The 25,105-nt window shown below is 39.0% G+C and overlaps 1 protein-coding gene across 1 annotated transcript; it reads right to left on the reverse strand.

Moving 5' to 3' along the window:
• Nucleotides 1-1,806: 1,806 nt before the first annotated feature.
• LOC137661459 (kinesin-like protein KIF20A) lies at nt 1,807-24,364 on the reverse strand. Its single transcript, XM_068397002.1, has 18 exons — nt 24,233-24,364; nt 22,764-22,838; nt 19,916-20,035; nt 18,869-19,007; nt 18,589-18,773; nt 14,079-14,175; nt 13,405-13,599; nt 13,209-13,320; nt 12,371-12,442; nt 11,439-11,585; nt 10,675-10,840; nt 9,177-9,347; nt 8,369-8,508; nt 6,957-7,122; nt 5,236-5,353; nt 5,086-5,153; nt 3,304-3,423; nt 1,807-2,082 (listed from the first exon to the last, which is right to left on the reverse strand). The coding sequence occupies exons 1-18, from the start codon at nt 24,362-24,364 to the stop codon at nt 1,807-1,809; spliced, it is 2,499 nt and encodes an 832-aa protein (XP_068253103.1).
• Nucleotides 24,365-25,105: the final 741 nt, after the last annotated feature.

A 25,105-nucleotide genomic window follows, 5' to 3' on the forward strand; every position in this document is an offset into this window, starting at 1 on the left:
GTCTTTAACATAATAGCAATACATTCCGTTGCAGCTCTTTGGAAAACATTACAGTTAAGAATTGGTCAGTACTTCACTACAGGCTTCATTTTATTTTAAGGAAAAAAAAATAGCTTAAGATAAGGTAACCTTGTATTTCAAACCATTTCCTGTAGCTAACCAAAGAGCTCTGGGAAGTAGAAGGGAACATGGGAGCAACACTTGCTCAGGCAGTAAGATGTTACAGTTAGTGTTACATAAACTTACTAACATACACTCTCAGACAAGTGACAGACTGTCAAGGTGTAGCACTAGCTTGTTTGAAATGGCATTACAGAAAGTTTCTAGCATTAGCCTGTTTTGATGATTTATTTTTAACGTCTGTTTGAATATTGCTGTTCTTAGCACAATTTGTACATAATAGCTTTATTATTCAAGGGATCAACACTCAGTGTATTGTATCACTACACCAAAATATTTTTTAATAGCTGGAATAGTTTGTGTGGGAGTAGAATAATATTTCAGAAATTCTACCCTGGAGGGATGATAGGCCTTTAGAACTAGTGGAGCCAGATAACCTATATTTAACAGAAACAGCTCAAAACACGAGAACAGCACTGGCTCAAGTGCTACATCTCCAGCCTGGTTAAAGATATGTCAGAGTGATTACTTGTCACCTCATTTGCACAGACCAAACCAAAGCTCAGAAGTCCTGGCAAGAACATTAACACCAGAGAAGGGCTGTTGTGTGTCACACAGGAAAGCTGCACCACCTAGTGTCTCGGCAGGGAGGGTGAGGTTCTTGCTCTGAACTGGCTCTCCTTCCACTATGAGAAACAGCATTACAGGACTGATCAATCCAATTTACTTATGGATTCCACCTTGTTCTAAAGCAACTCACCAGCACTTACAGGCATGGTACTTTCACAGGAGTTTGAAAAAACTCTCACCCTCACTGACTGAACGGCTCTAAGAAAGCTATTTCAAATTTTATTATGCTCCAGTCTTCCTTCCTTGAGTTCCTAGATAAAGGTAAGTAATATAATCAGGGCTATGACTCTTTCAAGTCAAGATCATCACATGTCAATCACTATGATCATTTGGCCTCTAAGTTTATGATCTTTCCTTATCTTGATTTCACTTATTTTCTCATCTTTATACAATGAACAGACAGAGCTTAATTTAGCAATGGAAAATTTTATTATAAATAGATTTTTAAAGTTTAGTGCATATTTTAGTGGAAATTAAAATGATATTGAAATAATATCACAGCCTTTACACAGCCAAGTTAGCTGGAAAATAGCAAGGAGCCAGATAAGTCCTCATTTTGTTGCCTCTTCGCAATTTGCTTAGTTTGGTCCCAAGATCGCAGTCTCCAGGTCAAAGCCAGAATATTAACTGAAGAACCAAGCTATTTTAATTACCTGATATTAAGCTTACAAGCCATCTGATTTCTAGGAATCAACAGTGAAATGGAATACTTAATTTAAAAGGTAACAAGAGCAGCAGATGAGGAGCATCCCACTTTGCATGAATCCCACATTTATCAGTATATAAGACCATGATAGCAGTTACTCAAGAATTAAAATTATATATATATGTATATTTCTCAAATCACATCCCTATATCAACAGTAAAAGCACATGTTTAGGTCTATACTTACATAGCTCTAAATTCAACCCTGATTCAATTAAAAAAGTTCTGTATTAAACATTTTTCTGTCAGTTAACATGACAGTGAAGATGGCATCTAAGAGTGAGAAAAAGCTACCAGCAGTTTAAGATGGATAAAGAAGCCCAGTAATTGCACATTTAGATTAATCAAATATTATTCTTTTGCTTTATGAGCCAACAGTACTTGTTTTCTTGAAGAGGATGAAGCATCTTCATACTTCCCCCAGGCTTTTCCAAGAGGCGTACTAGCAGTGGCTGCTACTGTGGATTTCAGGTTAGCCAACAAACCTCTCCTGGGTTTTTGTTGTTTTGGCTCCTCTGTAGAGAAATGCTTTTTCTGTTCATCAAGTTCTTTTTGCAGGGAAGACACTGTTTCTTCAAGCTCAAGAACACGTTTAGCCCAGTTGTGAAGATTACTCATTTCTTGATCCTATGAGGATAAGGCTGTTAGGTATGTGAACACTCCAAGGTCTTTTTCATGTAGTTAATTTTCCGTTTCAGATTATTTTACTATACCAGTAAACTCCCTTGTTATTACTATACCAAATGGCCATTCAGTACCCATTTCTTATCAATTAATTCTATGTAACTTAGAGAACAGCATACTACAGAGCCATCAGATCTAGTTAGAGACAAAGTCTGACTAAGAAGCTGATGCAAAAATGCTTAGCCACACTATGCAAAGAATTGCTGTTGTTCTAGGAATCAAATAAAGAAGGCTTTCCTGTCTTAATCTGAAATTACTGAAAGCAAAACTGGTCAAAATCAAACCTCTTATCATAGTCATAAGTCTGCTAACCAGGACTGAATAAATGCTTTGAGTGGGCAGAATACAGTCTGTAATTACAGATGCTCTCTAATCCTTGTGGTTAACAAAAAGTCACCTTCCTAAGTCTTAGAACCAATTAAGAAACAAAGTTCAAGATGAATAATTTTCAGTCTCAGACTTAGACTAAGATGCATGTAGAAGGTAATTTAATGTTCAAAAAAAACCCCCATCACTAAACAGGCTTATACTTGCCTTGCTTCAGATTACAAATGAGGCATAGATGCAAAGTGTTAAGAGTTCAAACTTTTAACTTTTTTTTTATTTAGGAATCTAGTCGATATCTGACCTCAGATGCCATCAACTTTATGAAGTCCCTGCTTTTGAAGGAAAGATTTCTTCTATTTCATTATTAAGTAGTTTACCTCCTTATCTCTCTTATCCATCTTGGCCACCTCTGCAGGAGTGTCAGTATAGCTTTAAAGCCATAGATCCTTAGTCCTGTTGCACTAACATTTGTACACTAACAGCTTGCTTGCCCTCAACAAAACACTTCATGACTAGAGTTCTGAGTAGCATTTTCTTTGCTTGACAATAATTTGTGGCATCTTTAGATTAGCAAGAGCTGTCAGCACATAGTTATCCTATTGACAAAGTCTGTCACTTAAACTGAAAAATGAGTCTTGTCTTATAAGATACAAAGTCAAGGAGTGAAACACAAGGGCTCTGAGCTCATAATTCAGGAAGTTAGGGATGGAAAAAATGCTAACATCAAAACAAATTAATAAGACTTCATGGTGTTTTTACATGTACAAAGATGCAGAAACATCCAGTACAACTATAGATACAGTCCATATTAAAGTTGCTTTTAAACTGTTGACAAACCTTGAGCATGATTGTATGCTTCAGTTGACTGTTCTCTTCTGCCATTTTTCTGTAGCCTTCATTAGCTTCTAGTAGGGTTTCATTTAATTTCTGTATTTTAAACTTCAGAGATTTTATAAGCTGAAAATAAAATCCATACACACCAAAGTTCAAGAAAGCATGTTTTACGTTAATTTTGTTTATGACTAGAACTCATACAGATACTGTAAGCATTTCTGATTAATATTGAACAGTGCAAACGGCAAGATCAAAGCAATGAAGATGAAGTCTGTTTCACTCAGCCTCCTATGTCCCAACCCATCATTTCTTGTGATAAAATACAGCTGGAGCATTCAAGGGCTATTGTGCTGAAGCTACTAGATTTACACAGACCTGTCAATCACAGAACAGCAGCACAGACTAAGCTACTTCTGTAACAGTCTGCTCCTTTTCAGTAAGGGTAGTTAAAAAGACAGCTCTTGTCTCATTAACACTATTCATACAAGGAACTGGAGCACAGTTACAACAGAAGACCTCACCTTTCTGATGGGAATATTGATGGATTGAGTCCTGAGAGGGAAGAGAACTCTGAACCAGCAAAACTAATGTTATATCATTAATTTACTTCTACAAGGTTGGAGGGAAAATATCTAGGTTGTTAAAAAAATGGCTGAACGGGAAGAAAAAAAGCAGTGAATTGCTCATCACACATGCACAGATATGTAAGGCAAAGCAGCAGAAGGGCACTGATGGAACCAACTGCTTTAAACTGCTCTGACTTCAGTTATCGCCAGGCAGCAATCCCATCATTCTAACACTTTCTAGCCACACAAACCAATCAATACTGTATCCCCATATCAAGCATAGAAGCCAAACTTTCTTTCTAGCATCAAAATTTGAAATTGACATAGGAAATGGAAAATCATGTAGAGCTCTCAAGAACAGGAGTGGAAAACAAAGGCCAGGGCCATAACACGAGACATTAAACTTGGTAAGGAAAAAATTATTTTTGGAGTACACTTTCTCAATAGAAAGGGATTTAAGTTCACTTTCTGTTTACATGGTTTATTAGAACCAGCTGGAACTATTTCTCCAACCACTACTCCTATTTGTTATTAGTGAAATGAGCAAGGCTTGTCTCTTCCCTCCTCCCCGTCCTCTTTAAACAAGGGAAACTAACTGTAGCCTTATAAGAAGTTCATTCAAGTTATAGACTAAAAATGCATACCTAAAAATAATTAGTATTTGTTTTCCATATCACAGCCTGAAGCTCATAATTTCCACCTCTATATGCTATTCAGAACATAGAGATCTTGTTTGTCTGAACAACAGAGACATTACCCTTTACATAAGTTCAATGGGATAGTGGAGTTTAGTCCTTACACAAAAGACTGGTTTAAGGCACTGTTTTGGCTCTAGATCTAAACAGTTACCAGATTCTGTAACTGTTCCCCTGTGCATGAGCAGGCAGCACTTCAGGAAGGAAAGCACTGAGGCCATGGCAGCAATGTTTACAACAATTTCCAATACAAGGCTATATATACTTCCCTACTTCCAACTCGCACCATGTTCACCATGTGACTTATTATAGTAGGAGATGCCTTTACAAACTAGAGTAAAGCCAGAGCACGGCCAACCTCTGGCAAAAGTCATCCACAATTGGGCAAGGGCTTTTCTGTAAACTTGACGCCTATTTGCAGGAATCTTCATGCTTTTGTCTACAGTGCAGAACTTTAAACGTTGAACCATGACAGAGTTTAGGACCATTATCTCCAGATTTGTTAACTACTAAGCAAGAGCTACCTCTTCTTTCTCTTTGCATTGTTTCTGCAGTCCTTCATTGGCTCTCTTCATCATCTTGTTCATAAGATCTATAGGCAAAAGAAAAGTTTGCTTGTTTATACACAATACCAAAAGTAAATTGAACGTTGAATATCCAGACTAGATTCCTACCTAGTTCCATGTTATTTTCAGTAGTCAGTATATCTGAATTCGGACTTCCCAGAGCCAATAGCCTCCCTGACTGTTCATCAAGTTGCCTTTCCAATTGCAGTATTTTACTCTCTCTATCCTGAAAAAAGAAGGGCACATGGTAGAATTTGTCTAAATTTCTGCTTAACCTGATGCACTACTGCACGTCCTTCGATTATAATACACATGTACATGCAGTTTTAAAATCATTTCAGGTGGAAGTTGCGATGGTTATGGTTGAGAAATCACAGTAAAGAGTAAGACTCAGATCACGAGACCTTCTAGGAATAAGTTACTTTACACAGGAGTCAACTCTTCCAGTCTGAAGATTTCCAAACTGTATTAAAAGAAACCATATGGCAGAAAGGAAACTTTAGTGCATCTGTGTTAAACACTGTTGCCAGTTACCTTGCTAAATACAGAACAACATATTTCATAGAACTAAGTTTTAATCTCAATCTCAGTACCTGTCAGATTGCTAGGGTGGTATTTCAGAGTGAGAAATCAAACAAGTGTCACCATCAAGAAAAGTTATTAATCTAATTCTGGTTCCCTGAAGCTGCCTGCTCAGATTTCATGCTGTACTCTTCCTTGTCAATTAAGACATTCACATCTTAGGGCTTTAATCAGTTTCTTATCTGACTTGCTACCAAGACCATCTTGTTCTTTGAATCTTCCCTTATGCAGCCTGTGGCCAGTGTAAGAGGCAGCTACAAACACAGAGAGCACTATTAAAACACTTTTCCTCTACCCCAACATAGTGTATAGCTAGGGCTTAAGTGAACCTAAAAACAGAGTCTAAGTGGGGAAAAGAGACAAGTGTGAAGGAGCTGGAAAAAAAGAGGTCATTACACAAGAGTGGTGCTTGTCAGCACCTGAATGGAGAGCTGTAAAAGCAGAAATGTTTATATATCACAATCTACAACAGAAACACACTTCCCTCATGTCTTGAAAGGAACCGGCCTACCAGTGGAGTGAGATATCTTATTAGTTCCTGCAGAGGAGAGTGCAGTGAGAAAGCACCTCTGGTTGTTCTATTCTTCCGCTACAGACCATCTGAAAAGACTGAGACCCACAGGTCTCATCTGTTGCCTGGATATGCTCAGCTATCTGTGCAGAGGCTAGAAGTAATGCTAATAGAGTTGCACATGGCTAACATGGCTCAGTTGCAGAAGAAATAGCAACTTACTGATGCCAACTCTGAGCAGTTCTAGGTATAAGTACATTCAGGAGATTAAGTTCTCTCCTGCATAAAGTTCAATTTCTCATCACAGTTTCTTATCCTCCCTCTAGACCTTCAGAGCAGAGATCCATTATAGTTCAAATAGCTACCCCTATACTAAATTCTCCACGAGCCCTCTCAGACTAGCTTTTTACTCTACACCCTACAATCCCAAGGATCTCCACAAAGCCAGACTGCTGTCTACACCATCCCCCTAGGTGTTCCAATCATTGCACTACAGAGACAAAGATGACTTGGATTTATTTGAAGTGTGCCCTCAAAGATCAGGAAGTTTAGGTATACACGACAGGTAGTGTTAGACAGAAGACAACTCTATCCTTATGGTTAGCATTGGACACCAGAACAGCTAGACTGAACTGCTAGTTATTACACTTAGGATTCCTGAATGATTCTGTTAAGAAAAAGCAAAATTTACAGTTAAAAGGCTAGCATACATTTTTTAACTGCAGTCAAGTCATACCTCAACTTTCTCTTGTTCAGCTAAAAATTCTTCTATGGGAACATAATGGTCTTCAATTTGTTCCATCGCACACATATATGCATGTTTCTTGATGGCCTCTTTATACATTTCAAATTTGCTCTCCAGTTTTTCTTCATAACTGTCTTTCATATCTTCCAAGCGGTTGCTGAGGAGAACATGTTAGTTTTATTTAATATATTAGCATTCCAGCTACTAAAATTTGACTATGTGTTCAACTGGCAATATTAAAGTTAATAATCTAATCACAAATTGTGAAGCTAAGAGACCAAGCAGTACTCTTCTCCCTTTTCTCCTTTTTATTCTCAATGATCCTACAGACTTGCAACAAGGCATAACTTCTACTTGGCATATACTAAGAAAAGTGCTATAGAAGAACACATATTTAAGATCTGTTAAACAAAAGTTTTACAAAAAAAATCCACCAACATGTAGCGATAGGTATTACTACACCCAATTAGACTTGCTATTTGAAGCATATTTCCGGGAGGTGTCCTTCACATTGTTGGTGTTTTGTTTTGTTTTGGTTTTTTTTTTCCATTAAAGACATACGCCAAATTCACTTTGCCTTATTATTTCAATACATTACACATTACTCTTGCCACAATTTTAAAAAGTGCCCCAGCAGTGACACAGAACATCACCTCAACAGAGAAAAAAGCACCACTGCAGTTTCACGTGTTTTGGCCAAAGGCACATAAACAATTTTAAAGTCAGTGCAGGTGTTAAACCATAGTGTGTTCAGCTGGCAACTGAACTTGGGGTTAGTCTCTGTTAGCAATTCAAACAGCAGGAAACTGACGTTGAGAAGAGTTAAGAGGAAGTTAATTCAGCTTGAGCAATCTGGACACACTTGAAAAAAAAAACCAAATTAGTAACATCAGTGCAGGCAGCCACAGTAGTTTATAAGATAGTAAGCTAACAATGGTTCATAAGTCATCCAGGACCAAGAATCCAGGAAACCTCAAAGACATACAATTTAAACTACCTTAAGCACATACATGCATATTAACATGACCAAGTGTAAGTTTTGGAACAATCACAAGCCTCAGTGGGGTACCTGTAACAGTCTTCCACATCTGCTAAACAGTAATAACAAGTCAGGACAATCTCCAGTAATTACAAATCAAACAGAGAAAAGTCAACAGAAATCAGCATTACTTTTTCATTGTACATGGGAAGAGGCTGATATGTATAAGTTTATTTTAATGTTCCTTTTTCCCTTTTCATCAGAAGCTTTGAAACTGTTCAGCCCTAACTTCTCTAAATAACATGAGTATGTATGTCTTGCATACACATATATGTATATACATACTTATGTTTATGTGTTTAAATGTATGCATTTATATATGTGGAATCCTTTCAGTCTTGAAGAGGACTGCAATATGACTTGCCTCCAGGTTTCCTCCGTTTCCAACAGCTGTCGGAACATTGCTTCTGCCATCTCTCTACGTATCTTCACCTCCAGGAGGAGTTTACTTTGCCTTTCTGCAACTAGCTTCTCCTTTAGGTTCTCTGCAGTTTTCAAGAGATCCTAAATTTAACATATTTCAGTTCAGAAAACAAGCTAGAAACACATATTTATATGCATGTCAAATTAAATATTCAGACAGCCAGCCATCCAGCAAAGGCATTTCTATAAGCCTGTGTTTTCAGGGGGGCTGCACCAAAGGGTAAATATTTTCAAACATGAATTTCTACTGCAAAAGCAACCTTTCTCCATCATCTTGATGGTTTCTGCTATCAAAAAGTTTACTACTATTTTGGCATTTAAATATTAATTTGTACAACCATTTAGCATAAAGCCTATTTGATTTTTACAGTTCATTGCTATTAGATTTTACAGCTTTGTTTTTAAAACGCTGCATCTTAACTTGTTCCTGTTGTTCCCAAAAGAGCACAAATGACTAAATAATGTTGTTTTAAACACACATACTGCTTCCTTAGTCTTCTCATTGAGCAATCAGTTGAATTCCAAATTTAGCACTTGACCTAACTAGAAAGCTGCAGGCGGCCTTCCACAACTACACTTGTTCCCTCAGAACTAGACCACTTCAAGTTTCGGTCTGCCTGAGACTGAGCAGAAGCTTACAGTTCTCATTTGACACAGCTTCCAGCACATCTCTTATGGTAAAAGATTCTAATATCACAACTAATAACAATAGCTTTCTTGGGTACAATTTTGAGTAGATGTGTATCTACCTCATGACTCAGAATGGTGATGTCCACTTCCTCTTCTGCGGACGTTTCAGTACTGTCAGGAAAATCATCTACAGATGTGTTAGCATCAAAGCGCACGATAGGTTTGCCATTGCCTCCAACTAGCTTGGGTGGAAAATAACCAAAACTTTTGGGTAGCATTGTCTGGATTACCTGGAAAATCCAGAGTTGAATGCACTGATATACCAATACTGTCAATATTGCAGATATCAGAATACTAGGAAGGAGTGGCATGAATGCATTGTTGTATTTACACTATATTAAATGATTAAAAGAACATTAACGAAATTGTACATGTCTTTTAGCAGACAAAAACATCTATCAATATGAATATGACTTCATTACCCTAAAAAAAGTGAGAATAGGAAAGATTACCTACTAACAAACTTCATATTCTTGTCTAGAAAGTTGTTTTCTCTCCCCCTAAAATATAAAGTTTTGGTGTTGTTTCCTGGAAAGTTAATAAAAAGCAGCAAATCGCTAAAACATTTGCTCCTTCCTGAAACACTGTGACCAGGATTCAGCAATTCATACTAACTACATAAAGTTTTTAACTACGTATGTCATAGGACAACATATCAGAGAAGCTTGTCTCCCCAGTGCACGCTCTTATCTTATGACGAAAGTTGCAGCTGAACAGAATTAGAAAAATCTGAGATCATATTAGACATGCCATTATAGACTTGGAATGTGTCAGAGCTAATCCATGGTTCCAGACTAGAAATGGACCTTATTTCTGCCAGGAAACACTGTAGAGCCCACCATCCCACCCCCTGAAAGAAGCAGCTTCCAGGGAAGCTGAATGAACTTCAGAGCAAACATCAACCCCAAGTGCTGAATTTAATGGGAGGTTCACAAGCAGAGCTAGCAGGAAGCATGAAAGCATGTAGATTTAGCAGAGGAGTTTTTGCCTTCAGAGAAGAAGGACACACTACCTTCAAGTCTTAACTTACAAAAAAAGTCTTTCCTTTTTGTTTGCTATTCATTACTTGCACTTAGCCAAATAGGAGCAATGCAGGCATAAGAGACCTCATTCAGACTACAAAATAAGAGGCTACTAATTTTACTACCGCCGCTAGCTGTCCAAGAAATTTTAAACAATTGTCATCTTGTGCAACAGATGCTTAACTGCACACACGTTAAACAATTCACCAAAAGCTTGAATTGAAATCTTGCATTTGCTCAGATATATGGTATAACCAGTCATATCCGCAAGTGCCCTGACTACTTTTTAGACAGAATGTCTGCAGTGTAGAACTGAACAAGTCACAGACAGCTGCAGCTATCTTAACTTCTTACCACAAATAAGTTTGAGGATGGGCAAGACTACTGGTGGCCTTTTAAAGGGAAGGCACATGCAGAAGAATTAATATGATGCATCAAAAGTCCTAATCACACTCAAGTCCATACAACCTGATCATTTCACAAACCAATAGCAACAGAGAAGGCAGAATAGCAGAGAAAGTAGGTGCACTCTTACCTGTTTGGCTATAGCTGAAAATTTCATTACATGTAGTGTTTCATCATACATGGAAGCATGCTGATTAATGTTTACAATCATACAAGCTTTGCCTTTGCCACAAAAGAATGGCTGAAACAGACGAGTCAATTTGCTCTCTCTGAATGGAATATAGCTTGGTTTCATCCTCATGGAGAGAAGAATAATAAAATTGTGAAACAAAAAAGACTGTAAAATTGTGTGATACTGTAACAAAGCTTAATTCCGTTTCTCTCTTTCAGGAAATGGATTCAGTAGGGTGCTCATATTTAAGCCTAAGCTATGTCACATAGAAGAGCAAGGTCTTTCTTCATAAGCTCTTCAATGAATTGTAGTATTTAAAAGTAAAAGTAGTATAGTATCTGCATCACAGTTCCCTAGTGTTACAAAGCAGATATTGGAACAAGCCAAAAGCTAAGTACAGGACATCTGTCCGATGTATGATGAATCTACCTGTATAATTTGGAGGTGGAAGGGAAGAGGACAAAATGGGAGCTCTGTACCCAAAGTGTATTGCTCATACACACACATTAAAAAAAGCTTGGTAATTTGCTGCTAATTGCCCTTTTTTATTCTCCACAAACAACAGTTTTAGAGAAAGAATGTTCATTTCAGGTATTCCAGTGACATCTGTAATAAAGAAGGCTTAAAAGATTTTGTAGATGTCAATTTTCCTCTGACCATGCAAACCCCTCACAGAAACATAAAGGGACGCTTAGGTTTTCAACCCAAAACTTGTCACTTACTTTGGATTTTGATTTTGCTTCAATGCTGCAATGCATTTTCCCAGGATATGAAGAGAATTATTAATATTTCCTGCTTCTTTTAGTCTGTCTCCAAAGGCTTGTGTTTTATTACACCTCTCTGATCCAGCCAAGTCACAGAAAGACAACCTACATGAAAGAATTATCCAGAACACACATATAAACTTGTTTCTAAACAGTATGAAAATAGAACTGCATGTCTTTTTATTTCTTTATGCGTCTAAAGGTAAATGAGTGACTCATTTCAGCCTACCTAGATAACAGAATAAGTTGTACTTTAATGATGTTTTGTCCAGAAGGCACTATGCAAGGTGTTTAGGATAACATCACTAACTTATCTATCTTCCCATTGTACGTAAAGACACTTGAACAAGATTGTTGCTCCTAAGAGTCTATTCAGCACATGCAAAGTCTGCTTGTAGCGTTCATTTAAAACTTTGTAGGCATTCTTACATAAAGAATTCAGTTTAGGAACCCAAACTTTGTTGCAATACTAAAGTAAGCACTTCCAGACAAGACAAGAGGAATTTCTGAAACAGTTTTGCATAGTGGGGCTATACTACAGAAGCATTACCGGAATATATAGTGTGGTATTACATAGTACTACTCTGTCCCCACCTCCCCATTATGTAAGACAATATACATATATTTCCCTCAATTTATGTACTACTGACAGAGTTTTAACAGGTTCCTTCAGCCAAACCTTAACAGAATAAAAGAGATGAGGAAACATTTCTATGCCTGTCCCTATCAGGTTCCCAGTCAGTTTTATGCAGCCAGTGGAGTTCTGATTTCCTTCTCAGCTCTCAGGGGATTTGTTTATTAAAAGAAAGTTCACCAGTTTAGCATGCTTACACCTTATCAACTTTTCTAAAATATTTACATTCTGCTGATCAGCTGAAGCATTCACTTACTCTGAAACTCCAAGAACACGTGGCTGATGTTCATCAGTTAGCCTTAGTAGCCTGACTGAAAATATACTGTGACTGGAATGGAAAGAAGTTCTTTTTAATAATCACAATTATGAAAATTAAGCAGTCACTAAAGCAAAGTAAAATTTGTATGCTACAGAAAGCACGGTGCTGAAGAAAGAACAAGAATTCATTCACTAATTTGTATTAGTTACCTTCATAATGCATTCATTCAGCAGCAAAAAGCAGCAATAAAAGTTGCTTTTTGTGACTTGCCATTTCTTTCAATACAGGAGAGGGAAAAATATCACATGAAGCCTACAAGCTGTCCTGAAGAATGAACAAGCCAGTTCACTTAACTCAGCTAGAACACAGCAATCTAAAAACATCTAGATAATCTAGGAGCACTGAAAGGTACTGCATGACTCATTCCTTCCTACAGTCCCTACTGATAGACTCCAGGTTTCCAAGAATGAAGTGATGAAGAATTATCCAGCTTTTCCTTCAATATCCTCAACACAGCCATTCCCGCTCAGCACCAATAGCATTTGCCAAGATGTATAGCCCTGTCGGCACTCAAAAATAAATGTGATTTGATCTTTTTTGTTGTCCAAAGCCATGAATAGCAACCCAAGTCCAGCTACTATTAAAGTCATAGGGCCTCTCCTAGCTTTCTTCCAGAAAGAATTTCATGATAAAACCAGAATAATCAAGGAAAGTCTTAAGCTATTATTGAAGAGTGGCTCATTTCAAACATATTCTAAAGTCTTCTCCTCCCTTCCTCTCCTCCCTCCCCTTAAAAGAAAAGAGACAGAGTATGCTTATAATTAGAGGAACAAACCTCCTACTTGATTGCTCATTCATTCTAGTACAAGCAAAGCTTCGGTTCTTGTTTCCTATTTTTAGTATTTTGCGGGCTTCTTCAGTGCTCTGAATGTTAATCCACTTTAAGTCTGTGAAAAGAGACCTTTTACATACACTTCTGATCATCAAAGAAATTCTGTGAAACTGCCAAGATTATAGAACAGTATTATTACCTTTAATATAAGAATTTCCTCCTTGATCCTCACAAATTCTTAAGACTCTGCGCTTCTGAGTTTTTGATGTAGATAATACATTTAGTAGGTCATACACATATTCATTATAAATTTCACAAAAGGAAATCCACACAGATGCTTGTGTTCTTTGGTGTATATTAGTCCTATATATGTCAAGTGGAACAAAGTTGTTCTCTAACCCAAAACAGAGAAAGAGTTCAACGATCAAACAACTCATTGATAAATTTTAATTGCAGTATATAGAGCCTTCTAAAAGGAGGAAGCTTGTATATATCTGTGTTGTACAATGAGATACACAGTATTGTATAACTTTGAGTTTACCCAAGAACGTTCAAACTTCTCAGCAGCCACCTGTAACCAGAATATGCTCAAGTTCTAAGCTATTGCCCCCCTCTACCACAAGCTTCCAGCAGCTTATACATTAGTTTTGCAAAACTAAGCCTCTCCCTTCCCCCAAAAGGCACAAAGCTATCAAAATATTTTTATATTTTTACTTTTTCTCCAGAGTTGAGCCTTTAAAATTTGGTTAAAAACTATATATATTTACTTTGTGGTATAGTACAGAGATTTTAAAATCCACCAATAGTTACCCACTTATATTCCTAAATTTCTATTCTTTTATTTTTCCACAAAAATTTTCCACTTTATTTTACCTAGGGAATCAGAAGGAAGACTTTTCAAAGTACAGTTGGAAGAAGCCAACTCCGCATCACACAGATTTGTAACAGTATTTGAGATGCTTTCTGTCTCCTTGAGAAAATAAGAGACCGTTACATCCACATGAATGGACTATGAGAATAACAGAAGTAAAAAATGACAGTAATTCCAGTATTTAAGATTTAAATATTGAAGTAGTATTGTTAAGCCCCCCTTACTCTGGTGGCAAATGAAATGTTTTTAACAATACCAAACTAAAAATCAATAAATGCTCTTTCCCTCTCAAGAATTATTGCTCTCTGCTACTCCCAGCAACCTGTTTTGGAGGCCAATTGCTGCTAACATAGTAGAACTGCTTTACACTTCTGGGAGAACCAAGACCCTCTGCTAGACTGTGACAGCAGTTTGTAATGCCTTTATGAACTACTGGACAAATCTGAACAGTGTTTCAGTCAACCAAAAGGACTGGAGAAGTAAGTTTCTTTCAGGGGCATATGGCAGGGTGGTGGGCAACAGAGAGTAAAGCAGCAGAGATTCCTAATTTACTTGCTTGTTGCCCATCACTTTTGCAAATCACAGGCTTGTGCCAGGTCTGTGAGAGTTTGAGTCAAATTTATGTTAAGAGCTCAGACAGAGTGAAATAATAGCTTCATAAATGACTTAAAGATCTGATAAACCAACAGTCTATGCTGGTTTAATTCAGACTGAATTAAAAGGCCATTAAAAATCCTGTATAGATAACAGCACAGTTTCTTTCAGTACACGCATTTGCTGAATTCCTTTACATCAACAAAACTATTTAAAAACCTGCCAAGACTTGTCAGAGCATAGGCTTCAAATTACCGCTAGGAAAACTGGTGTAATGAAGTAGCAACTCCCACCATTTAGAGAATCCAACATCTCCACATACCACCTCCCTCCCCATATTTTATACACTGATATACATTTTCATTAGGCCATTCACTCTAATTTACCAAAACCCAATCCTGACAGAGGGTCATCCTACAGTAGAAGAGGGGAACAGATTCAAAGAAGTAAACCTTAATGTTGTAGCTATTAGAATGCAGTGCTAAGTTTGTTATGGATTGTCTACTGATGCCTGTGTTACTCACTTGGTATATTCAAAACAGAATTTTTACAAACAGAAAAGTATGGAGCCAGACTTTCAGATCTTCCATTTTAAAGATAAATAGCATATGATTTTGTTGTCATTTATTGCCCAGTCCTGTTTAAAATCTTTATTGATGATCGGGATGAGGGTATTCAGTGCACCCTCAGTAAATTCGCAGACAACACTAAGTTAGGTGGGAGTGTTGATGTGCCTGAGGGTAAGAAGGCTCTGCAGAGGGATATGGACAGGTTAGACAGATGAGCTGAGACCAATGGTATGAAGTTCAACAAGGCCAAGTGCTGGGTCCTACACTTTGGTCACAACAACCCCATACAGTGCTACAGGCTGGGGGAAGAGTAGTTGGAAAGTGGCCCGGTGGAAAAGGACCTGGGGGTATTGGTGGACAGCCAGCTGAACATAAGCCAGCAGTGTGCCCAGGTGGCCAAGCAGGCCAATGGCATCCTGGTGTGTATCAGGAATAGTGTGGCCAGCAGGACTAGGGAAGTAATTGTCCCCCTGTACTCGGCACTGGTGAGGCTACACCTCGAGTACTGTGTCCAGTTCTGGGCCCCTCACTTCAAGAAAGACATTGAGGTGCTAGAGCGAGTCCAGAGGAGGGCAACAAAGCTGGTGAAGGGTCTGGAGGATATGTCCTATGAGGAGCAGCTGAGGAAACGGGGATTGTTTAGTCTGGAGAAAAGGAGGCTGAGGGGAGACCTTATCGCTCTCTACAACTACCTGAAAAGAGGCTGTAGTGAGGTGGGGGTCGGCCTCTTCTCCCAGGCAACCAGCAACAGGACTAGAGGGCATCGCCAGGGGAGGTTCAGGTTAGACATTAGGAAAAATTTCTTCACAGAAAGGGTTATTAGGCATTGGAATGGGCTGCCCAGGGAGGTGGTGGAGTCAACATCCCTGGAGGTGTTTAAGAAAAGACTAGATGTGGCATTTAGTGCCATGGTCTATTTGACACAGTGGTGTTAGGTCAAAGGTTGGACTTGATAATCCCAGAGGTCTCTTCCAACCTTGTTGATTCTGTGATTCTGTGATTTTGAAAAGACTGCGCTGTCTATACGTTTATGTTGCTTGAGTAGTTACAAGTATAACCACAAGCATGGATTCTATTCCTTCTGTTTGTAAAGTACAAAGAAGAATTCTAAAGCAGGATAAGGGACTGACACACATGGCATATCTATGCATGTCAAAAATGTAATGTAATGTAAAAAAACCCAGTACCACAAGTACTTGTGCACACGGTAAGTTTTTATAAAGATATTACAACAAAATTGAGTGAATTAGCTATGTTGCTATACTGCTCTTCAAATCATAAGAGAAAAGAACATGAAGGTGACTGCCTGAAAACAAGTGAGAACAGGAACTGACATTGTTTGCCAGCGACTGGAGCTGATATTTAATAGCAAATACAAGAACAGGTGGGAATAGGAATGCAAGTAAAGCAGCTTTTAATGCAGTAAAAAACAATATTTAACCCAGTGAATAGAACAAGTAAAGGGAAGGAAAGAGAAGGTGTGAACCATGCCAAGCAAGAGGTTTTGCAGCAGTAGTGTATAGAGAACATAAACGCAGAACATTAAATACAAGGGTATTGCAGTAACTCAGAGCAGTTTAAACTGAGAGAATGAAAGGAACAGGAGGCTCTTTCTGCATGACATGTAAACTGAGCCTGGGAAAAGGGCCTACAGAAATCCACGTAAATCAAAACCAAGCCCACCCAACCGTATCTGCTCTCAGATTACAACCTTGAGTGAACATCCGAACAGTGATGCTATTCACAAGCTATCGAGAAGCACAGCTTCAGTACTGGGGATAGCTGAGCTTTCACTATGGAAGCATTGTAACACATAACCAAGGTCTTGTCATGTATTATTTTCTAGATGCATTTTTACCTTTCCTTCCTGATGGTGCAGTCTTGCTTGCTTTTCACTGTAGTGCATCAGCATCTAGATCACCTACTGCAACATTCAGTAACTAAACTATTAATAAAGTCAGACTGTGATTTAACAGAAAGGAATATTTGTAAAGTATAGAGTTATCTTCAAAATAAGATATTTGACCTCCTGTTCTAGACCTTGAGCTCCTGCTTGTTCCTTCTTGCAAGTTTGTACATTCCATAAAGTTTTTAAAAATATTTACCTACTCTTCTCCTGACCATCTCAATTTTTCTTTAAGACCCTCACCCCCTGCACATACATACACACAGTGCGAGTGAGCTTTTAAGACACTCTCAAAATAAATACGCAATATTTAGCATCTTTTAGATTTTTCGTCTGAGGTCTTTCCTTAAAAGTTAACCAGACTCAGACTAAACGAAGTTTGGTTTGCAGAGTTTAAATTAAGCAATAGAATTTAGAGTGGAACTTTACATATGAATTTGATTCATAGAAGGATATTCTTTCAGAGATAACCAGATTACTTTAACAACATTGGTATTAAAGACCACAGAAAAAAAGAAAACCCAGTCAATCATTACTTCTATACTTCCCAGAATTTATTGAGTAGCTTTGAATTATAATCCCAAAATGCAGTAGGCTCACAGTTCAGGTTAAAAATGTTCTGAACATAAGGAAAAAAAAAAAAAAGCCAGATATCTTGTGACAATTTGCAATTGGGCTTAGAAGTATAGAACAGTCACACACACAAGTGTGCCCATTTCCTGGTAAAACCCATTTCTTACATTGGAAACAGATATGACTAGATAATGACAACAGGAGGCTGCCACAGTAAAGGCTCCTCTATTCTACCTACAATCTTCAGAGACTGGAATTAGATACATACAATCCTCTGAAGCAGGCTATAATTCTTTTAGGAAATTAATTTTGTAGCATCTCACTTCACTTGCTGTATCAGAAAAGTTTCTTTACGACATTACATTAATCACAGGTTTATCAACTTTTTAATCTGCCTTAAGACTGTCTTCCACCAAAAGGGACTCTTCTGCTTTCTTCACTGCCCCTGCTAAGATATTGCCATCATCTCTCCTGACCTAGTACTGGAATTCAAGCAACTGCCCAGAGATCCAGCCTGACACAAAAGAAGATTCACTTGACAAGAAGCAGGTTTTAGATAGGTCAGCTCTCAGAGGCTTTTCAAGGGCTAGTGTCATCCCAGTGTCAGAACTGCTCCTCTACGAAAATCCAGGCTTTGCAATGTTTTTTGTGTAAACTGTGTGCTGCCTGCTGCAGAAAGTTCTTCCAGTTTACCCTGAGCTCCAAAAACAGCCAGTTGCCTTACTATTACAAGGTTCACCAAGTAGCCATACTGTAGATTTAGATAAATCTAAAGAATCAATAAACAGAGATTTTTATTAAAGATAGTCTGTTAGACAGGAAGTTTTTAAGAAGCTTCATTCAGTAACAAGGCAGTATGTGGTCACTGACCTCTTTCAGTGATGCAAGAATAGCAGTTTTTATGGCTTCTTCTTGCTTAACTTGTGCATCTTCTAGTTTCTTAACATCGTTGCTCAAATATGGTTTGAAGTTCATCTTCAGGTAATGTCTTCCCCTTATGTGGTTAAAAATCACATCAAGGGAGCGAGGTAAAATACCAAAATCTTTTGAAGTTCCTTAAAAATAACAAAAAAAATGTAGACATTCATACACACTACTCATTGGATTTTAACTTGGTTGTTATATATGCATTTTGGCAAACATTTTATACCTTGGATAGTGAATGTCTTGCCTGCATTTGTAACCCCATAAGTAAACACCAGTCCATTCACTCCATTAATATATGCTCTTACTATCTCTTTCATTGAGCCTTCAAAAAATTCAGTCTGAGTAGTTTCTGGTCCAAAGACCTTGAAGGAGGAAAAAAAAGAGAGACGAGAAAGAAAAAAAAAAAGGAGTGATAAATGGCACAAAGAAGTTTGATATATCAAAACATTAACCACTGATTAACAGTGACTAGTTTTTCAGAGCAAGCTGAGTAGGAGATACCAGCTTTGTTTTCCGTCTTGCCCTTCTGATTCAGTGTTTTCTGTTGGGTTCTCATAGGATGCCTGCTTAATTCTGAGAGGCACTCAGACTTGCACTTATTTTTGAATATTTTCCTACTCCTAAAATAAACTGCTCAGAATTCTACTGAGCACACACTGTTTAGGGGATACTTTCAAGAGCTCTGCTGGTGATGCACAACTCTCTCCTCACTCTGTACCGGTCACCCACAACTAATGAGAAGATCAGCATTACAATGGTCTAAATGACTCAATGCCTGGAGCTGTTTATATTTTGATACTGTAAGAACAGAAGTTCTTGCAGTAGGCAACAGAGTTAAGAAACTTACTTCCAGTATAGAAGGTTTAAGCAGTTAGGCCGCTATTCTTTCAAAAGTAAGTCCCTAAACACATGCTTACATAAGTCCCTTTAAACAGGTGACTTCCTGTAACACTTCCCAGACAAGGGCATCTGCAGGAATAGCAGAACCACTGTTAAGTTTGTGCCTACAAGAAGCATCTAACCAAAGAAAACCACAGAGCTGCCAAAGAAGCTTCCTCGTCTCATCTAACAGGCACCTCCATTGTAATACAGCTTTTTTTGACAACCTAAGAGTGAATAATAAGCAGTACGGTCTTTTTAAGGCAAGTACCACCACATGTAAGTCAAAGAAAAATCAAATTGCATGATACAGCAGAAAATTCAATTTTTATCATTACCGTGGGGGAAAAAAAACAAACTATAACTAAAAATTAGGACAAACTTTGCCTACCTGAGAAAAGGTGAACTTGTGCACAGAATGACCAATCCCTCTTTCACTGTTTTTCATTGCAGAAGACTCTTTGGGTGCATTAAGAATTACTGTCTGGGGATCTTCAATAGTTACACAACCCTCAAAAAACACAACAAGGTAAACCATACCACCACACAAAATTATTTAGAAAGAAAGCTATTTAAAAAAAAAAAACCAACCACCACCCTTAAACTAGTGTTTTCATCTATTTACCAGAGCTATGAACAATTGCAAAACTTACATATAATCTCTCAAGATGTGTAACACCTACAGAGATAGCCACTTCACATGAAAGCCAGAGTGCAGACAAAGTTAAGGCAATCGTGTGGAGGTTTAAAAATTTTCTAGGATTCCTTCCAGCAACTTTTTTTTTTTTTTTTAAACTTTCTAAACCCTGGTATTTTGTGATTGTGGCTCGCAGTACCCTATACAGCTATGAAAACAAAGCTATATAGAAATTTACTGGTTTTGAACTTCAATCATTTTCAGTGTGAAACAAGCTATGACCAGCATAAAGTAAAAAACGTTTGAAGCATTATCCTTTGATTGATAGATGGTGTTATTAGCAATGAAAGAAACTGAATTAGTTTCCAGAGTAATTTGATTGCTATTTCTCAGTTAAGTAAAGGTGAAATACAATTAGCTACCATTCACTACCTAGCTAAATGTAGAATGCAGTATCACAGGAAAATTTATTTATTTTACACCAGACAGGCTACCAAAATACAAACTGAACTACCAGTATAGCTTAACAGGGTCTTGAAGCATCAGCTGCAAGGACTGATTGTAACTATATCTGACATTTATGTTCAGAGGCTGGCCAGAGTTGGTAAGACTAATAACCCACGTGTAGCATGTACATCAGAAGTACTGCTCTTCCTAGGAGTCTCAATAAACAAGCCTGTTTATCAACTGGTATAGAAGCTCTAAGCAGCTGGATACTGAAATTAGACCAATCACTTGCTCACTGTGCCAGGGTCTAAATCCATGTACTCATTAACATTCCTCCCACATTGCCAGGGACAGGAATGCAAGGCAGATGTACTAAATCCTAGAGAGCTACAGAAGAATCCAACATCTGCAGCGCATGCCATCAGCTGCCACCAGCCTCAGATGCTCATGAGTTGAGGCCTTGAAGTAGTCAGATCAGCAGAGCTGGAATCCAGCTGGTAACACGTCACTCTTCTTGTCCCTCCCAGCTACACACGGAGATAAGTTGGCAGGAGTGGGACCATTTCTGGCACTGTACACATTGTTTATATCTGAAGAACACAACTTCCTGCTCTCCAGTGGGTGACTCCGGAAAATCATCGGCAATTGTATCAAGAGTACAGAATTTCATTCAGAGCTCTTAAGCTTTACTTGCATAAATCATTATCTGTATAAGCAACAACAGACCAGTTAACCTGTTGATTGTCTCTGTTTAAAGCACCAGTCTACAGCTATAAGAAATAGGGCTTGGGTTCTACTTTTTTCTTTTCTTGTTACATATTTGGAACAAAGATATTTTCCTGAAAATTATGCATGGCAGTAAGGAAAAAAGGACCTAAAACTTAAGTTGATCTCTCATTGATTATAGAGATGGAAAGGGCTTTTTGTTTGGTTGGTTTGTTTTTTGTTTTTTTTTTTCATTTGTTATCAAGCATCTTCCTCACAGATTCAGGTGATGGTTAAGAGAGTAGAAAACATCAAAGATCTTTTAAGCATTCATAGTTTTGGGGGGCTGAGGAAAAAGCCTTCATACCATGCAAAATAGGTTATACAGCTAGTATGTTGGAAGATCAACTATTACATCATGAACTACATGAAGACAAGAGCTTTAAAAAAAGTCTACTACAAACATCAGCAGTTACTTTTTTTTCCCCTCCCTCCTTGCTCTTAAGAACAAGTAGTTTCACTAATGGTCAGGTAGTCAGAAATTTCCCACTCCAAAGATGAATGAGATAAACAACTCTTAATTTGATTTTGTAAATCAGTTTACCCTTACAGCCAGCTCAGATTGCCGAATGACACCAAACTGGAAGCACTGTGGCAGTGCATACTACTCAACAAGAACTGCCTAACGAAAGGTGATGGAAGGTGAGGGGGGAAAAAAAACCCAAAGGTTCCAACTCTGGCAGATGAAATGTAAGAATACATTTTTACAAAAGTGAATCGCAAGCAACAAATCAGAACTAATATTAAATCTTTCTCCAAACAGGTCAGGAACAAGAGGTCTACCAGAGAACCTGTGAGGGCCCACAAAGAGGAGGGCTGAGAGATACGCTGCAGAGACCTTGTCATCCAAGGACAGCTAAATGAATTTTTGCATCAGTGTTCAAAACGGAGGCGGGGCATGGAGGAGGGAGGAGTATTTCTGTGTGTTTGCATCTGCATATCTATGTGTGTATAAAACACTGAAGCATCTGAATCTGATAGTATAAACTGTAGATGTTATAGAAAAATTTGACAGGATGAGCAGCAAGTCACCGGAACGAGGTAGTAGACTATTCAGGCATTCCAAAGAACTCAAGGGTCAGATACCTGAATTACTCCTAGAATTGCATAATCTCTTCCATGAAACTCCTTTGTTTCTTGAGCACTGCACAGAGTCCAAGAGTGACACCAACTTTTAAATAACGTACCAGTGGAATTTTGCAGAGCTACAGAAGGCATGTCTGTACCATGCCAAATTACTAAATTTGTGATTAAAAAAAATCATGTTTATCCAGGTGTCCACTAATTCTATGTGGAAGCAGTATATGACTTTTATAAAGAAATCCCAGCTTACAATGCTAGGTGTTCTTTGGGGGAGAAGAAAAACTTATTTCTTAATTCTACAACTAACCTGAGATTCGTGGTTTTCAAGCTCTGTTATAGAAAAGGGCCTCACTCTCAAGAAGACTTTCAAAGGTTGATATGCCTATTCATTAGAAACAATACAGTTACAATGGCCACTTTTTAAACAGAACACCCCCAAATCATATCAGCATACATCTCTGATGCAGTATTCCCTATTTTATCTTACTGCCTCACTTTCTCCTTCCTTGTGAAGTTCAGACCCTACGCTTCATTTGCTTCTTTACTCCTAATGTCCTTAAGTAACCCTTTCGTTGACACCCACACACCCCACCCGCCACTAGTGTTCTTTATGACAAAGCCAATATTTTGATTTAAAAAGAGCACGCTATCGGAGGCATAAACTTCACTGCTTCCACCTTCTGGTCTCCCTCTGTATTGAATTCAAGCTGTATTTTCTAACAGCTGCTCCATAGTACTGCACTTCCATTTTGTATGGAGCACATTCAGTTAACAGGATGACATGTTCCTAGCCTCAAGACATTGCTTCATTACCACCATCCAAGCACTAGACCCTCATCTTCCTCACACAACCATGAAACAGTTCCCAGTTGCTAAGGTGCGCTTTTCCATCCTGCACCATTACACAAAAGTCTCCCCATCCAGGTGAAGCGATAATAGCATGAAGATTTTTGGAGGGATCCCAGCATCCCTTCCTTTCTCACAGAGCTTCAAAGTCTCTACTTCGGCAACTTGTTCATTCGGCAGATGGATTTACCAGAGTTCTCCACAGCCCTCCCATGACTAGCACTCCACTAATCATACAAAATTAAGTCACCTGAGGGAAGTCAATCAGGAAACCTACCATTCTGAAAAAGCAGAGATGGCTATACTATCTTCAAAAGTGTACTGCAGTACAGCATTACAGATTTTTATTTCCAAGCACCTAACAAAGCTCTCAACAAGGATCTATATGGGTGCAAGCTGGAACACAGGAGGTTCCACATAAATATGAGGAAAAACTTCTTTATGGTGAGGGTGACCGAACACTGGAACAGGCTGCCCAGAGAGGTTGTGGAGTCTCCTTCTCTGGAGACATTCAAAACCCGCCTGGACGCGTTCCTGTGTGATATGGTCTAGGTAATCCTGCTCCGGCAGGGGGATTGGACTAGATGATCTTTCGAGGTCCCTTCCAATCCCTAACATTCTGTGATTCTGTGATCTATACCCTTTTTTATCTTACTAAAAAGAATGGTACAGTCGCATTACATTCAAAGTGCAATTACTAAAGTCCTTTACTTCCTTTGCAAAATCTTAGCACAACACATCATGTAGCATTGACCATCTGCATTTGCTACTGGATATGATCTATTTGTAAGCAATGAGAAGTAAGCAGAAGAATCAAACACACCTTGGGGGCAGGGGAGTACAGCAGTTCTTACCAAAGAAATATTTGCCAGAATTAGAGCTTAAAAAAAGAAACATAATCAGAAGACATATTACAAAACCAGTCCACACCTCCTGTTCCTCTGTACTAGGCAATACTGTTGACTCCATAGGTGAAGGTTTACCCGCTATGTTCAGAAAAGAAATTGATTCCAATGTATCAGATACTTCTGCAGAAACACAGTTTTTCCCCTCATGATCCATTGTTCTGTGCAAAGGAATTTGCAAGAAAAAAAAAAAAAAGCCCATAATTTTCTCACAGAACAGGCAAAAATACACAGGAAGCAAAATAGAGATCAGGGTAGCTGGTATATAAACAAGCACTTCTGAAGAAAATAAGGTCCTCTGAAGTTTGGGAGCATGAAGGAATCTTAAAAAAAAAACAAACAGCTGACAGTTGGGTTATACTAACAAACATGCAAGTGAGAGCACTCTAATGTCCTCAGCTGGGCATTACTCTCATCCACCCGGAGGTGCTGGCCCACAGCTGTAACCCCCGCCCCTGAAAAGCTCAACACTCCCCAGGCATCAGGGACGCGGCCGCCAGGCCCAGGGCCGCGCTCAGCCCCGAGGCCACCGTGCCCTGCCTCAATGAACCGACGAACCGCGGCACAGACAGGGCCCCGTTCATACACACGGGAAAGGGACGGACTCGGAGGACCGGGCAAGGCACTGCCGGGCGGGCGGACCCGCCTCAGCGCAAGGGCGGCCGCCCACGGGCGCCGTGGAGGCGGCCCTCCTGAGCCCCCCGGTACGGCGCGAGGCCTCCGGCCGCGCCGCGCCCCACCGGGCTCGGGCTCGGGCTCGCGCGGCACCAGCCGCCGCTACCTTGCCGCGCGCGAGAACCGCCAAACGCCCCAGGCGGGCGGTGCAGGGAGCACTTTGGGCGGGGGAAAGCGGGCGCTGATTGGCCGACCGGGAGGGAGGGGGCGGGGTGGAGCGGCG

The sequence above is a fragment of the Nyctibius grandis genome, chromosome 3, assembly GCF_013368605.1.
Source record: "Nyctibius grandis isolate bNycGra1 chromosome 3, bNycGra1.pri, whole genome shotgun sequence".
In the NCBI taxonomy this organism is placed as follows: Eukaryota; Metazoa; Chordata; class Aves; order Nyctibiiformes; family Nyctibiidae; genus Nyctibius; species Nyctibius grandis.